Source organism: Mandrillus leucophaeus, unplaced genomic scaffold, assembly GCF_000951045.1.
Source record: "Mandrillus leucophaeus isolate KB7577 unplaced genomic scaffold, Mleu.le_1.0 Scaffold55, whole genome shotgun sequence".
In the NCBI taxonomy this organism is placed as follows: domain Eukaryota; kingdom Metazoa; phylum Chordata; class Mammalia; order Primates; family Cercopithecidae; genus Mandrillus; species Mandrillus leucophaeus.
Genome location: NW_012105919.1, coordinates 3459202 through 3476946, shown reverse-complemented (window position 1 = coordinate 3476946; position 17745 = coordinate 3459202). Strand labels below are relative to the sequence as shown.

The 17745-nt window shown below is 41.6% G+C and overlaps 1 protein-coding gene across 1 annotated transcript in view; it reads right to left on the bottom strand.

The window, feature by feature from the left end:
• Window positions 1-227: 227 nt before the first annotated feature.
• The window catches only part of PTPN11 (protein tyrosine phosphatase, non-receptor type 11), a 99371-nt gene continuing 81853 nt past the window's right edge, over window positions 228-17745 (bottom strand). Inside the window, exons 14-16 of the mRNA XM_011997939.1 lie at window positions 7844-7956; window positions 5324-5425; window positions 228-4291 (exon numbers count right to left, since the gene is read on the bottom strand). Coding sequence (XP_011853329.1) covers window positions 5356-5425; window positions 7844-7956 — 183 coding nt within the window. The 3' untranslated portion in view covers window positions 228-4291; window positions 5324-5355. The remainder of the gene's footprint in view (window positions 4292-5323; window positions 5426-7843; window positions 7957-17745) is intronic.

Genomic DNA, 17745 nt, shown 5'->3' with positions numbered 1-17745 from the left:
TCTTGATTTACTCATAAGTTCTCCCAAATAGAACTCCCTATCTCCCAATGCTATTTCTACAGGAAACTCTCAATGAATTCTTGAGGAACTCATGCCTTTATTCTGTATTCCAAGTTACTCTAGGTAAGAGCTGCTAAATGTCAGTATTTTGCCAGTGTGAGAGGTGGAGTGACCAATAATCCCATTTTTTTCCCGGACATTTCTGATGAAGCAAACGACAAATGCAATCATATAAGAAAATGGTTTTATTCCTAATTTTTAGTTCCCATACAGTTTACAAATACACTTTTACTCTGATAATACAGCTTTGCAACTAGCAAAGCAGTTGCGCTAACACCCATAAATATAGGTGGGGAGACAATTAACATCCACTAATGTTTCTCTACATAAACTATTCTTTTAATGTCATTCTTTAAAAAACAGTTGCAAATAGACTACATAATATACGTGGGCAAAAAGGCAATTAAGTGAATCTCTTGAAACACTAAATGTATAATAAACAGCATATTATCAACATTTACATGATTCACATCAAAATGATGACATCCTAAAACGTATTCCTTTTAAAGGATAGATTTATCAATAAAATATTACATATCTTTTAATACTCTGGTACAATACTTCATATACTGCAGGAAAATTAATTGTAGGTCTAGTCATCAGCTTAATCAGGGATCCTTTTCCCATTAGCTTTTATTAATAAAAGAATCACAATTAGGTCATAAATAAACAGGCAAATTATTAATTACATGATTTGAGGCTTAGGATGAAAACTTGTCAAAATTAGTTTGATATACAGCAAAGTTATACAACACACTAAAACCAACTGTTCAATAGTTTTTGCCTTGTGTGAACTGCCCATAGTGAAAAAGGAACAAATTTTTAGTGATGAAAGATACAATAAACTATATTTTGGAACTTTTCAAGAGGAAGAAGGAAAAAAGATTTCAACAAAATTAAGGGCAAATACAGATCCTAACAAAGGCATCCTGACATCAGGGAGGCCATGTGCTTGCTATATGTAAAACTTGATTCCCCCAACAACATACAGAGAACGAAAACTGCACTGGCTTTGTAGTTATGTCTACAGTCTAAGTTTCCCTTATGGACACTAAGCTACAACAAAACACTTCACAATTGCAAACCTTTCCACAGCCCCCTCAATTAAAAATAACTCAAGATGTTATTAGTTCTTAAAGTCCCCAATAAAATAACCTCTAAAAATAATCTTGACCATTTTCCTGGCTGTTTCCCCGAAGCAACTGGGCTCTTTAAAGAATGCACACACACCAAGAAAGTCCTACCCACGTCTTCTCCTCCCCATTTAGCTACATTTGAAAAGACCTTGGTTTCAGTGGGAGAGATGACCGTAAGTTTCAGAAGGGCCACACACTACACATGAAGCGCCTTTTAGGTTTTTTGTTTTTTTTTAAGTTATTAAGACTGTGAAATTCGGCTTTTTTTAAAAACCCCAACACCATGTGCCAGATAACTCTTTTACCCCAAAATATAAAATCCTATGCTTATAATTTTAAAATCCTCAGTGAGCTATGGAATATTGTGCATATTTAATACCTACCAGCAACCTAGAAGTAGATGGTATCCATGTGTCTGTCACACCGACTTTCCAAATAACCTCGTTCACCCATTACTGACTGCTCTGGCCCTCAGCTCTCTGACTTCCTCAGAAACCACCTCTTTGGAACTTTCATTTCCACAACTTTTTTTTAAACCTGCACCTTGAGCTCTCTCCATCATCCCAGCCTCTCGGCCTCATTCCATCTCATGTAAAGTAAACTCGTCTGAGAACCTGCGATCATCTTTTACCAAACACATCATAAGCCTTAGCAACCTAGGGACTATGATCACTCTGGCCTTGGCCTAAGTTCACATAAGAACATGACAGTCTGCTGATTTCGTGGAGGGAAATCTAAATGAAATCAATCTCTTATAACAAAGCAAGCTAGCCAAGATCAGGTATTTCCATTCTGAGTATAAAAGCAACTGGTCTTAAGCAACAGGCAGAGATGTTAATGTGGAAGATACATTTGTACAATCAAACTCTTGTGTGCTGGTGAAAGACTTTACCCCCAAAGTCCAGTCAAGACAAAACCAAAGCAAAATGGAGAATGAGTCAATGTAACAATGCAATAAAAAGAACAGGATTCAAGCGTCTTGCTGCAAATACTGAACTGGAATCTTTTTCTGTACAAGTTTGACTAGAAAACAGCAGTCACCTTTCCCTAATAAGGGAATCCCTTCAGGCCACACCTGTGTTCTGAAGCAATTCAAAATTCAATGAATATTGGGGGGCGGGGGTGGGGGCTGATATATATTTTGTCAGTGAGAATGGCAGCCAAACTACCTCAGAGTCTCAAAGGACTGAGAGACCTCAGAAAGGAACTACTACCAGGGCTGGATCTAGGCCTTCCTTTTAGGAGCCAAAGTCAGAAGAATCCAAGGAGACCATAACTTCACGGCAAAGATGCCATAGCATTATTACTGTCACAAAAGTCAACCAATGATATTTTCATTGAAATATCCACACTGAATGATGATTCAACATATGAGGCAAAGAGGGATGTCTTTGGAGAAGGCACTTAAGGTAGAACATTAGCAAATCTTACTGGTTGGCTAAAACAAAAATGAGCTCGTTCAGCCTGGCTGGAGGCCTGTTAGGGCTGTTCCTTCTTAGTGTGGCCTGACTAAAAAACAGTGGCATTAAGAAAGAGTCACATTTCCCAAGTCTGGGGATGCCCAGTGGGGTGGTGCTGCTTTCAAAAGCCCTGTGTCTCTAAACACATCCATCCTCACAAGATCAGTTTTCCCAAGTGCTGGTTCCAAAAATAAGTTCAGGGCTGGCAGAAATCATTCAGGAAGCTTCCTGAAGGCCCTCTCTTCATTTCTCAGTCTCACTTTCAGCTTGTCCCAGTTACTATAAGCAGCTTCGCCTTTCCAAGGTCACTAGCAACTTCTACTTTTGCTAATATTCTTGGTTTTCCATGGCACTGGTTGTGATCCTCTATTAGACTAGTGGCCCCCCAATTAACTGCACCTCCACTTCACACCCTTTTCTTGAATCTGAGCTGGGCTTGTGACTTGTTTAGTAAGTAGAGGGCATACCCCAGCTCTCTTCTGATTAGCAAAAATCATCATCATCATCATCATCAACAGAGGGAAGTAGAAGGGACACTGCGACAATTCTGGACTTAAGTCTTCAGAAGGCCTGGTCACTTCTGCTTTTGAGCTCTTGGGAGCTCTGAGCTGCATGTGAGAGGTCGAGCTACGCTGCCAGCCAGGCCACTGAAAGAGACTACACGGAGAAGGAGAGACTCAGGACTGCAGGCAGAGAGAGAAGCCCAGCCATCCCAGTCTCTCCGCTGACCTGCTGACCACATGAGTGGCCACCTGCAGGCTGGCAGAAGAACAGCCCAGCTGAGCCCAGCTCAGATTAAACAACAGTTGGGGGTGGGGCTTTTTAAGCCACTAAAGTTTTGGGTAACTTTGTCAGCAACATTTGACAACCAAAAACACTGGTCATTCATAGATGCCTTTTTTCTAAGTACAAGACAATTACTCAAATGCAAAGAAAATATGGCAAACGTTTTCCCACCACAATCTTCTCAGTCAACAGCCAAACTGTAATTGGTCAACGGCTGAAAAAAAAAAAAAGCCACACCTCTTATCTTAATTCATAAATATCCATGATTCTTTTTCTGTGACTCTTTAATGCCAATACAAAGGTAGACCAGTCAGCTTCTGACAGTCTCAGGCACTGGCTTAATTCTCATTTAGCCAAAAACAGAAGCCATCAAAATGAATTATCCACGACTGGATACATGATGGTAAATGCAATCGTTCTCCTTTTCTAGGATGTTGTTACTTAATTTTCCCAAATCATTTCTTCTTATCATCCCCCGCAATGAGGAAAAATAAAAATTAAACTGGTTAAAGTTATAAAAAGGAAAAAAAAAAAGCCTATTACTAGAATTTGAATCCCATAATCTGCAAAATACAGCACACAATTTAACTGCTTCCTCAATTTAAAACAAATTCTATAAAATATAATGTTGTCTACACTGTAGAGATGATTTCTTCTTATCTGAGGAAATGAGTAATTGGGAAGCAGGTATTGTGGAGTTAAAATACAGTGGTCTTCAAATGGTTTCAAATTTTGCTTATCAAAAGGTAGTCAACCACAATGCAAGCCTTCCAAATCCAAATTCTGTCTTCACATAAACTTTCTTGCATCTGTTCTTGATATTTTTAGGGAGAGGGTGAAAGTCCACATCTGGGGAAGAAATAAGTTAGAGTTTTTAAGGAACATATATCTAAAAGCTTAACAAAGCATTAGGTGATTTTAAGGTAGACCTAAAGCTTTTAACTACACTACCCATTGAAGTGGAATTTCGACATGAAATACTGACACTGAGTTTCTACTTTTTTTTTTTTTTTTTTTTTTGAGATGGAGTTTCACTCTTGTGGCCCAGGTTGGAGTGCAATGGCGCGATCTTGGCTCACTATAACCTCCGCCTCTCCTGCTTCAGCCTCCCGAGTAGCTGGGATTACAGGAATGCGCCACCATGCCCAGCTAATTTTCTATTTTTAGTAGAGACGGGCTTGTCTCTACTATTTTAGTTGGTCAGGCTGGTCTCGAACTCCTGACCTCAGGTGATCCACCCACCTCAGCCTCCCAAAGTGCTGGAATTACAGGCGTTAGCCACCATGCCCAGATAAGTTTCTAATTTATCATTAAAACATGCATCACATACTTGGCTCACACTTAAAAAAGGTAATTGATAGGGAGGCGACGTATGGCAGAGATGAATTTCCAGCAGCAGAGCTGGAAAGGATGTAGGTGACCGAGTCGGAGGCCAGGTGGTCTAGCACCCCATGCCACACAGCTGGTCAGAAGCTGACTGAAATGAGAACTCAGGCTTCCTGACTTCCAACCACCCAGTGCTGAGTCCCAGTGATTCCCAGATCCCTACAGATCATCCCCCAGCACGGCCTGGGTTAACCAACTCTAATAAAAATTGCAAGAACAGTGATACCTGCACTCTACCACCAGTATCAGCCATTTCTCTGGAATAAGTGCTAGCCTTGCCTCATGCAGAATTAATTCTGTATTTGATTTTAATGTTTAATGAACTCTAAACTAAAACCATCTTGGAAAAAGAAGTACAGAGAGAGGAAAAAGGAGCCTGGTTTGTAAAACTCAATTATGGTACACTTTGCTAAAACATTCCCAAATTGCTTGCCTGCTTAAAAATACTGCCAATTATATAAACAATTAACCAATAGAGCGCTTGCATTTAAATACCTATTTCTGTGCTGAAGTTTTGGCAGGTTTTCTCATCTGAAACTTTTCTGCTGTTGCATCAGGCCCACGTTTTCATAGACTCTAGCACTGTCTTCTCTCATTCTGGAGAGAAAAGAAAAAGAAAGACATTTACAAAAATGTACACCATGCTCTTTAAGCTCACATGATATTTATAAAACACATACTACATTCTTTGGGCACCAGATATGGTACAGACACAGTTCCTGTGCCTAGGACCTGATACTCCCAGGGAGAGAAGACATAGCCATACAGCAATATAATTACAGAAGCAGAAGTGAAATAAGGTGGGGTGCGGTGGCTCATGCCTATAATCCCAGAACTTTGGGAGGCCAAGGCGGGTGGATCAAGAGGTCAGGAGTTCGAAACCAGCCTGGCCAATATGGTGAAACCCCGTCTCTACTAAAAATACAAAAATTATCCGGGTGTTGTGGTGCACACCTGTAGTCCCAGCTGCTTGGGAGGCTGAGGCAGAAGAATCTCTTGAACTTGGGAGGTGGAGGTTGCAGTGAGCCAAGATCGTGCCACTGCACTCCAGCCTGGGCGGCAGAGTGAGACTCCACCTCAAAAAAACAACAGAAGTATAATAAAAGCCTCGAGTCCTGATGTTCCCTGGTGTCTGGCAGAAAGCAGGTTGTTTTAAGGAGGGCTGTAGGATGAAGCATTTGAATCACACTGTAAAGAATGGTTGGAAACACACACATAGAACAAATCCTATTAATTTCCAGTAGAGGGATCTGAACAGGCAAAAGATCCAAGAAGGGAAAATACAGGAGCAGGCAGACAGTGATGACAGATCTATTTAGCCCCAGCTCAGGTTATGTGAAGGGCAATGGGTGGTTTAGGGCCTAGGACGGAGGACCAAAGCATCAAGATCCTAGACTCCTTTCTGCTGAGCAGGGAGGTGACATCAGAGCAGTCCAGGAGAGTGAGGAACCCAGCAGCTGTGGGTGCCAGGCTGAGAGGGGCCAGTGTATCCCAGATCTGAACCCTACAAGGGGGATGACGGGAACGAAAGGCAGACAGGCTGTCACAGGCATGCCACTGGTACTGAGGGAATCATGACAGCTGATTCGGTCATGCCAACAGGAGGGAAAAGCTTTCCGGCAAGGACTCAGAACCCTGGCATTCCAGTTCCATTGAAAATTATTGCAGAGAGCAATTTAAAATATCAATTTTCCCAGGCAGTCCACTGGGAAAGAAAAGAAAAAAGGCAGAAAGAACTGGCAACTTGAAGGAGAAAATACCTCTGCTGTATAATTTCATTTCAATGTTAAATAGAAAGCAAATGTTAACACAAACCTCATATATGCCACCTAAAACATTTATATAGAATATTAAAATCTGCAGGGGCTTAAAAATCCACATCAGAAGCAAACAGAGAGAAGATTCTTAGGGAAAAATAAAAGGTATATGTTATACTAACAAGTGACTTTTGAATATATAGAAAAATAATAACTTATAATTGCTATTCATATAATCAATTTAACAAATGCTTTCCTACTGTGTTTTAAATAAGGAGTCAGGAAGGTTTTTCTGCGAAGGACCTGAGAGTCAGTATTTTAGGCTCTATGTGCCATACGTCGTCTCTGTCACATATTATTCTTCGGGCTTTGTTTTGTTATTGGGTCTTTGTTTTGTGTTGTTTCATTTTACAACCCTTTAAAATCATTCACAGACTATACTGTAACAGGCCATGGCCCAGATCTGGGCTTGTGAGCTACAGTTTGCTGACCCCTGGTTTAAACATCCAAAGTAGATTTCTGTTGACTAGTGGCAAATGAGTGGATCATGGCTGGGCTGACACATTAGTGGTCAATTTATTTACTTTTATTTTGCAAAGAGCCTTAACACATCGTTAAGACATATGACCTTCCTTTGTAACAATCCCCAGCCCATCAAAAGAAAAAGTAGATTCTTCTTGGAGAACCACCACTTGATATACTTAAAATCCCATAGAATCCTAGTTAGCATAGCAATCAGCCTTCAGTTTAGGAATTCTTTTTTTTTTTTAGACAGAGGTTCACTCTATAGCCCAGGCTGGAGTGCAGTGGCATGATCTCGGCTCACTGCAACATCCGTTTCCTGGGTTCAAGCGATTCTCCTGCGTCAGTCTCCCGAGTAGCTGGGATTACAGACATGTGCCACCATGCCCAGCTAATTTTTGTATTTTTAGTAGAGACAGACTTTCACCATGTTGGCCAGGCTGGTCTCAAACTCCTGGCTTCAAAGTGATCCACCCACCTTGGCCTCCCAAAGCGCTGGGATTACAGGCGTAAGCTACCGTACCTGGCCAGCTTAAGAAAATTAAAACATGGTTGAGATAGCATTAACATAATCCATAGATACCACCAGTCAGAGACACACTAACAGTGAGGCAACAGGAACGTGCACCAGTGAAAGGCATGTGCTACAAACTTATGTTTTTTTGTTGTTTTTGTTTTTTAAACCTTTTTAAACCGCCATGACCAGGTAAAAAGAATTTCCTTCAGTACTACTTACTCTGCACAGGGTGGCGTTGGAGTACAAGGCGGGAGGGGGCTCTGATCTCCACTCGTCTGGTCCGCTAGAGAATACTTAATATTTGTATATTCATGCCCTTTCCTCTTGCTTTTCTGAAATTTAGAAGAGTGCACATGTGAGGGACAATGGATATTTTAAGGGGATAAAAAAGCAAAAAAGGTATTTTGCCCAAAAAAAGAAAAAAGAGAGAGAAAGAAAAAAAAATTGATAGGTTGAGAATACTGATACATTGACTAAACTGTTAGGGGATTCACCTTCTCAAGGTAAATATACAGTAGGAGTGAAAAGTACTTTTGAACCACAGACTTTGAAAGCACAGCGTCACTCATTAACAATTTACTGTACCGAACCAAATGTCCCTGTTTCTAAGAGAGAATTCACACTTTCTTTGCCACATTAGCGTCTAATCATTTCATAGTTCATGTGAAACACATTTCATGGTTTTTCAGGTAAACAGCTGGGAAAGGAACTCCGAAAATAAAATCACCCCAACTAGAAATGGCACACAAGAATGGAAGATGGTAGCACTCTTATCAGAAACAATAACACACTTCATTGTATCTCCCCTCGCCCCTGGAAAAGACTCTGGCACCTTTTTTGTTTGTTTGGAGACAGAGTCTTGCTCTGTTGTTCAGGCTAGAGTGCAGTGGCATGATCTCGGCTCACCGCAACCTCTGCCTCTGGGGTTCAAGCGATTTTCATGCCTCAGCTTCCTGAGTAGCTGGGATTACAGATGCCCACCACCATGCCCGGCTAACTTTTTGTATTTTAGTAGAGATAGGGCTTTACCATGTTAGACAGGCTGGTCTTGAACTCCTGAGCTCAGATGATCCACCTGCCTCAGCCTCCCAAAGTGCTAGGATTACAGGCATGAACCACCACACCCGACCCACCTTTAAAACTTCATTTTTGGTTCTGATGATACCCTGGGAGGAAAAAGGCAAAGAAAACCGGCAGTCATGCAGTCTCATCTCAGATGTGGAGTGAACTATATTTGGTAGGACATCTAGTTAGATGGTTTATCACCCTTTTCTACTCCTATAGGCACCTGGAAATAGCCAACTCTGGAAATCTAATCCATCAGATGAGCATCATTATCTAATGTTGACTTCACTATAGGATTGCCCTTAGGGTAGCCGTATCAAATACTAATGTACAAGCGTATAAGCCAGGCCTGGTGGCACAAGCCTGTAGTCCCAGCTACTCAGAAGGCTGAGGCAGGAGCATTGCCTGAGCCTAGGAATTGAAGGCTGCAGTAAGCTATGATCGCACCATTGCACTCCAGCCTGGGCAACAGAGCGAGACCCATCTCTAAAAAATAAAAAATAGGGCTGGGCACAGTGGCTTATGCCTGTAATCCCAGCACTTTGGGAGGCCAAAGTAGAAGGATCACTTGAGTTCAAGAGTTCGAGACCAGCCTGGTCAACATGGCAAAACCCTGTCTCTACTAAAAATACAAAAATTAGCTGGGTGTGGTGGCACACGCCTATAATTCCAGCTACTCAGGAGGCTGAGGCATGAGAATCACTTGAACCTGGGAGGCGGAGGTTGCAGTGAGCCAGATCAGGCCACTGCACTGCAGCCTGGGTGACGGAGTGAGACTGTCTCAAAAAATAAAAATAAAAAATAATTTTTGCCTAATACTATTTGCCTCTGTTAAAGTAGCCAAACCAATTTATTAACTGATAAAGCAGTCAGTAAGAACTTAGAGTGCAGGGAAGAAGTTGCAAAACAGACATCCAAAGCAAAAATGTTTTGTTTGGTTTATATACTATTTTGATTTTTTGAACAGCCATTTTCTTAAAACAAAGACTTGCAAATAACCATTTCTGAATAGCAGTCGTAAACGTTCAGCACTGAAAAATCTTTGCTTATATAAGAAACAATCCTTAGAAAGATAAAATATAATTCAAAATTAAATATTAAATGGAAGAATTGGCAAGAACTTTTGTTTGGTTTTTTTGTTGTTGTTGTTTTTGAGATGGTCTCGCTCTGTCACCCAGGCTGGAGTGCAGTGGTGTGATCTGGGCTCACTGTAGCCTCTGCCTCTCACGTTCAAGCAATTCTTTGCCTCAGCCTCCCAAGTAGCTGGCATTACAGGTGTGCACCACAACACCTGGCTTATTTTTGTATTTTCAGTAGAGATAGGGTTTCATCATGTTGGCCAGGCTGGTCTCAAATTCCTGGCCTCAAGTGATCTGCCCGCCTCGGCCTCCCAAAGTGTTGGGGTTACAGCATGGCCCTTTTTTTTTTTTTTTTTTTAAGAGACAGGGTCTCACTCTGTCACCCAGGCTAGAGCACAGTGGTCTAATCATAGCTCACTGCAGCCTCAAACTCCTGGGCTCAAGCAATCCTCCCACCTCAGCCTCCCAATAGCTGGTACTACAGGAACATGCCACATTCAGCCAAATCTTTTTTTTACTTTTTGTGGAGAGGGGGTCTCATTATGTTGCCCAGACTGGTCTCGAACTCTTGGCCTCAAGTGATATTTCTGCCTCAGCCTCCCAAAGTGCTGGGTTTACAGGCATGAGCCACCATGCCCTGCTAGCAGAGATCATTATTTTAAAACTTACCTGCCAGGCACTGTGACTCGTACGTGTAATCTCAGCACTTTGAGAGGCCAAGGCAGGTGATCACTTGAGGTCAGGAGTTCAAGACAAGCCTGGCCAACATGGTGACACTCCATCTCTACTAAAAATACAAAACTTAGCCAGGTGTGGTGGCGCACACCTGTAGGGGCTGAAGCACCGGAATCACTTGAACCTGGGAGATGGAGATTGCAGTGAGCCAAGATACCACTGCACTCCAGCCTGGGTGACAGAGTGAGACTCCCTCTCAAAAAATAATAATAAAATATTTTTTAAAAAATAAATAAAACTTATCCTGAGGTTTAAAAATCTCAACTCACTTTTTAAAATAAAAATTTTAAATCTATAATAAATAGGAACTGAAGAGTAAAACTGCTTTTTTACTCAATTTTTTTAAAAAGTAACTTTTAAAAACACATGACATGAGATCTACCCTCTTAAGAAACTGTTAGATGTGCAGTATTGTTAACTATATACCCACTGCTGTATAGAAGATCCCTGAAGTTTTTTGTCTTATATTACTGAAACTCTATACCCATTTAACAGTTAATCCCTATTTCCCCCCGCTACTCAATACTTCCTTGAAAATAAAAATCAGTATTTCTATTAATACATAAAGTGATTACAACAGAATTTTCTAGTGTGGAATAATTCGTATAAATGAAACAGGAATTACTTCAATGACTCAAAGGAATCCAAGGAAAAGCATTAAAATGTTGGAACTTGGGCCAGGCATGGTGGCTCATGCCTGTAATCCTAGCACTTTGGGAAGCCGAAGTGGGCGGATCATGAGGTCAGGAGATCGAGACCATCTGGGCTAATACGGTGAAACCCCATCTGTACTGAAAATACACAAAATTAGCCGGGCGCATGGTGGCACGCGCCTGTAGTCCCAGCTACTTGGAGGCTGAGGCAGAAGAATCCCTTGAACCTGGAAGACAGAGCTTGCAGTGAGCTGAGATTACGCCACTGCACTCCAGCCTGTGCAACAGAGCAAGACTCTGTCTCAAAAAAAAACAAGAAAAAAAAAATGTTGGAACTTTTTAGCTTCTGTAGAAGACCAAGAAATAAAACTGACTCACAAATCAGATGGGCTCGTCTCAGTACTGTGACAGCACAGGCTATGTGATGGATCAAGAGAAATTCTCAGGGAATAGGGATTGTTTTGTTTTGATTTGTGTTTGTGGAGTAGAGGGTAATGTGTTTCTGAGGCCTAGAAAATCATCTGAAATTGATCTATCTCCACCCAAATTCAATGTCACAGCACAGTAACCAAGCCTTCTGCAATGTTCATAATAAATCCTATGGCCTTGCCAACTGACACACAACCAAGATTGAGAGAAGGGATCGATCACAAGACTCCAAAATCATCTGGTATTAAGTATCTTTCCATGTGAAGTAACTGATTACACTCATAAACCTTAAATTACAAAAAATCAAAGGCCAAGAGCAGGAAGAGAGGGTAAAATGAAAACACTTGCCTTGGTTACAGAGCAGCCTAGACTACTTGTCCAGTGCACTCTGGGTTCACATTTGAAGACTACAAACACCACGATTCCTTCCACTATCCAATCATGAAATCTTGCTGGTTTTACTTCGCTCTGTGCTCACTGTCAGTCCCACCCACTCTGACCAAACCATGACGGATTCTCACGTGCAGCGCTGCAGCAGCTCCTCCCTGGCCCCTGCAGCTGCTCAAGCCTGGAGCCCACCCATTCTTCACCCTCAAGCCAGAGTCCTCTTTCAAAATGAGGGTCTCTTTTTTTTTTTTTTTTTGAGACGAAGTCTCACTCGGTCACCCAGGCTGGAATGCATTGGCACAATCTCGGCTCACCGCAGTCTCTGCCTCCTGGGTTCAAGTGATTCTCATGCCTCAGCCTCCCAAGTAGCTGGGACCACAGGCATGAGCCACCATGCCCAGCTAATTTTTGTAATTTTGGTAGAGACAGGGTTTTACCATGTTGCCCAGGCTAGTCTCAAACTCTTGGTCTCAAGCGATCCACCCACTTCAGCCTCTCAAAGTGCTGGGATTACAGGTGTGAGTCACCACACCTGGCCTAAAATGAGGATCTTTTTATGCCATTCTCTTGCTTCAGACTCCTCAATGACTTCCATTTCCCTCCAAATAAAGTCTAAAATCTGTAATATGCCTATAAGCCCCACCTCTCCCTCCAAACAAAAAATCTGGTCTCAGCTTACTTTTCTAATCCCCCCATCACACTCCACATTGTACCCCAACTCCTTCTACTCCAACCATGCTGGATTTATTTCCATTTCAGGAACACGACTACTTAAATATTGCCAGTGCCTGGCACAGTACAACCTACTTTAATTAATGCAGGAATGAATGAACAAGTATGAAAAAAACAAGGAAATGAAGGGAGCTGTGTGAAGAAACAATAGGGCACATGGGGGCACAGTCTCATGTTAATTCAAATTTTACATCTGGTAAAACTTCAGTTCCATGAGGCAACAACCATGGCTATCTTCTTCACTGTTACAACCTCAGCATCTAATCAATGTCTGCAACTCAAAAGGCACTCAAATATTTCTCAAAGGAATGACAGACACCAAACAAAAAGGAAGTGTTTAATAAAATACGAGCAGCTGAATATCAAGTGCCACACAAGGCCAGTTTAAATCTTGCTCATTTAATGTTGCAACAACTGAAATTCAGCCTGTGCAACCCCATTTCTATTCCAGCTCTGCTATCATGGAATTTTTTTTTTTTTTTTTTTTTGAGAGAGAGTCTCGCTCTGTCGCCCAGGCTGGAGTGCAGTGGCACAATCTCAGCTCACTGCAACCTCTGCCTCCCAGGTTCAAGTGATTCTCATGCCTCAGCCTCCACAGTATCTGGGATTACAGGCATATGCCACCACGCCTGGCGAATTTTTGTAATTTTGTAGAGACGGGTTTTTACCATGTTGGCCAGGCTGGTCTCAAACTCCTGACCTCAGGTGATCTGCCCGCCTCAGCCTCCCAAAATGCCAGGATTATAGGCCTAACCCATTACAGAATTTTTAAAAGTAATTTCTGTCCTTCAGTATGATTCACTCAGAGAGAACACTGTTCCAATCTCTGCATGCTGAAGTGTAGAGATGCTCCCTGTGTGGTGTGTATTTCATTCAAAGAAGAAGTGCCTAGTTGGCAAATACAATTCTCACAGGGGTATAGGTTAGTAATTCTGAAACTACTTTACACCTATACCAGGGTTGAACAAATGAGTAGATAGGTTGGTGAAAATGAGACTGGGGTTTTTCCCTGTTAGAGAAAGAAGTCACAAATAAGCAAAAGGAAGGCAAGAATGAGCCCTGCAGCAATGGATTAGAGTCTGAGACATCAGTATGAATTCATGTTTAGCTTAATATATATACAGATGGCCAGATACAGAAAACAATGATAGATAGATGTGAATCCATGGATTCATATACAGCCATATGTTTTCTAGCTCTATCTGCTGTGAGGGCCTAGAAGCAGCAATGAGCATACCCAACACCCAGACTAGTTTCTAAACCCCAGAGTCTAAAGTAAAAGGAACCAGGGCTCCATAGAAATGGATGATTCTAGGGCTGTGGCAGGGAACAACAGAAGAGGAGCCTGGAACATCTTTTGTAATGCCAAAGTAGAGAAGCACTCAGAAACAAGAGGGTGGGGACATGTCAAAAGACACAGGAGCCAATCTGAAGAACCTCCCAGTGACCAAAGCTGTAACAATTTGAGCAAGAAAAATAGATTATAACCCAAGGTATAAAATAAATATGCATGCGTCTCTATCAATATAAATAATGGAAAAAAACAAATGGAGAGAAGGAACAAATCTTTCTTACAAAGGGACTCTAAATAAGTTATGTAGAAACCAGTCATTCCAGTTTCAATTAAGCTCCAAGAGATGGAGCTTTATTTCCTTCCTCTTGAGTATGGTCTGAACTAAACAACTTTCTTCCAAAGAATTGAACAGGGAAAGGGGAAAAGAGTATAGGCAGTCCCCAACTTCATGATGGTTTGCCTTACGGTTTTTTTTTACTTTATGATGGTGCAAAAGCAATACAACCCTTCTGTTTTTCATTCTAAGTACAGTACTCAACATATTACATGAGATACACAACACTTTATTATAAAATAGGCTTTACATGTAGGCTAATGTGTCCTGAGTACATTTAAGGCAGGCTAGGCTAAGCTGTGATGTTTAGTAGGTTAGGTGCATTAAATGTATTTTTGACTTACGATATTTTCAATTTATGATGCGCTTATCAGGCTGTAATCCCATCATAAGTTAAGGAGGATTTGTAATTATACAGTGAGAAAAATCTGGCAGATACTAACTAAACCAACAGACAAGTTCAACATCACCAGGCCATGTTGATAACATTTACCTCCAAGTGATGAGAACACTTAACAATATACCTCTGTGGTATTCTTCCCAAAACTCCATTACTCAAGTCTAATCATGAGAAAACTTAAGATTAACACAAGTTGAGGGATATCCTACAAGATATGTGACCAGTACTCTTAAAAATCGTCAAGGTCGCCGGGCATGGTGGCTCACACCTGTAATCCCAGCACTTTGGGAAGCCAAGGCGGGCAGATCACAAGGTCAGGAGATCGAGACCATCCTGACTAACATGGTGAGACCCCCGCCTCTACTAAAAATACAAAAAGTTAGCCAGACGTGGTGGCGGGTGCCTGTAGTCCCAGCTACTCGGGAGGCTGAGGCAGGAGAACGGTGTGAACCCAGGAGGCAGGGCTTGTAGTGAGCTGAGATCATGTCACTGCACTCCAGCCTGGGCAACAGAATGAGACTCCATCTCAAAAAAAAAAAAAAAGAAATCATCAAGGTCATGAAAAACAAGGAAAACCTAAGAAGCTGTCACAGATTGGAGAAGACTACAGAGACAAGTGTGACCAAACTCAATGTGTGATCGTGAATTGGATCCTGGAATGGAAAAAGGATATTCACTGGAAAACTGGCAAAATCCAATTAAACTCTAGAGTTTAGTTAATAGCAATGTATTGATGTTAATGCTTTAGTTTTGATAAATGTATCATGGTTAGGTAAAATGTTAACTTCAGGGGAAACTGGATGAAATGTATAAGGAACTCACTCTACTATACAGAGATATGTATAACGCTCCTCGACTTTATGGGGATACATCCCAATAAACTCATCGTAAGTTGAAAATATCACTAGTCAAAAATGCATTTAAGGTATCTAACCTACCAAACACCACAGCTTAGCCTAGCCTACTTTAAACGTGCTCAGAACACTTACATTAGCCCATAGGTTGGCAATATCATCTCACAATACCTATTTTAAAATAAAGTGTTGAATGAAAAGTGAAAAACAGAATGGTTGTATTGCTCTCAAACCGTCATAAAATCAAAAATCGTAAGTCGAACCATCTTAAGTCAGGGACTGTCTGTACACATGTGTGAGGTTTTACAGAGAGAGAACTCAAACAGAGCAGTAATTGATCAGCTAATTGGCAATTCAAAGAACGTTGCAGCAGTACAAACAAGTAGACCCAGTGCCCAGATCTTGGTTTCAAACTACTACTCTTCACTAAAAGGAATCAGGTTCCTTTCAAAAACGGCTGGGAAAGGAGAAGATGAGCCTAGACCATCTTCTAAAGTCTAAAGAAGTGCTTGAAAATGGAAACGGATCAAAAGGACAGAGTACCCAATCTGAAAAGGTTCCCACTAGCCAAATTCAAGTCAATTCAAGCAATAACAACAAAAATAGTAGTAAGGTGCCCATTCTGATAGACATGAATAAATAAATAAGGGAGAAAGAAAAGCCCTTCCTTATGGTAAGCTTGCAACTAAAAACAGAAAAGGGAATGACGAACCTAAAAAGTTCTAGAAGAAAGCATATTGGGAAAGCACCATGACAGTGGTCATGGCAATGGTTTTTAGGATTTGATACCAAAAGCACAGGGAACAAAAGTAAAAATAAACAAGTGGAACAACATCAACATCCAAGTTAAAGTGCAGTGGCACCATCTTCGCTCACTGCAACCTCCGCCTCCCGGGTTCAAGAGATCCTCCTGCCTCAGCCTCCCAAGTAGCTGGGATCACAGGCGTGTGCCACCACACCCAGCTAATTTTTTAGGCTTTTGGTAGAGATGGGGTTTCACCATGTTGGCCAGGCTGGTCTCGAACTCCTGACCTCAAGTGATTCGCCCTCCTCCGCCTCCCAAAGTGCTGGGATTACGGGTGCGAGCCACCACGTCCAGCAGGAATATTATTTTTAAAAAGAAGAAAATCCTGTCATTTGCAAGAACATGGATGACATTACGCTAAGTGAAATAAATCATCACTTCCTGATCTCATTTGTATGTGGAATCTAAACCAGTCAAACTCATAAAAACTGAGATTAAAGCAGTGATTACTAGGGGTTGGGGGTGGGGAAAACAAGGAGACTTTGGTCAAAGGGTACAAACTTGAAGTTACATAAGATGAATACATTTTGGAGATCTAATGTACAGCATGGTGATTACAGTTAATAATAATGTAATGTCGCTGGGCATGGTGGCTCATGCCTGTAATCTCAGCACTTTGGGAAACCGAGGTCGGTGGATCACCTGAGATCAGGAGTTCGAGACCAGCCTGGCTAGCATGGTGAAACCCCGTCTCTACTAACAATACAATAATCAGCCAGGCATGGTGGCACATGCCTGCAGTCTCAGCTACTTGGGAGGCTTAGGTGGGAGAAGCACCTGAACCCAGGAGGCAAAGGTTCTAGTGTGCCAAGATCATGCCACTGCACTCCAGCCAGGGTGACAAAGGGAGACTCCATCTCAAAAAAAAAAAAAAAAAAAAAGTACATTTAAAATTTACTAAGAGTGGCTGGGCGCAGTGGCTCACACCTGTAATCCCAGCACTTTGGAAAGCCAAGGCAGGCAGATCATTTGAGGTCAGGAGTTCAAGACCAGCCTGGCCAACGGGATGAAACCCCATCTCTACTAAAAATACAAAAATTAGCCGGATGTGATGGCGGGCGCCTGTAATCCCAGCTACTGGGGAGGCTGATGCAGGAGAATCGCTTGAACCTGGGAGGTGGAGGTTGTAATGAGCCAAGATTGTGGCACTGCACTCCAGACTGGGTGACAGAGCAAGACTCTATCTCAAAAAAAAAAAAAAAGTCACTGAGATGTTGGCTGCATTATTTAACTCAATTTTGAAAATCACTTCACAAAGTATACATATATCAAAATATCATGGTATATACTTTATATACAATTTTTCTTTGCCACTTATACTTTTAAAAGCTGGGGAAAAGGCAATAGTGGAAAC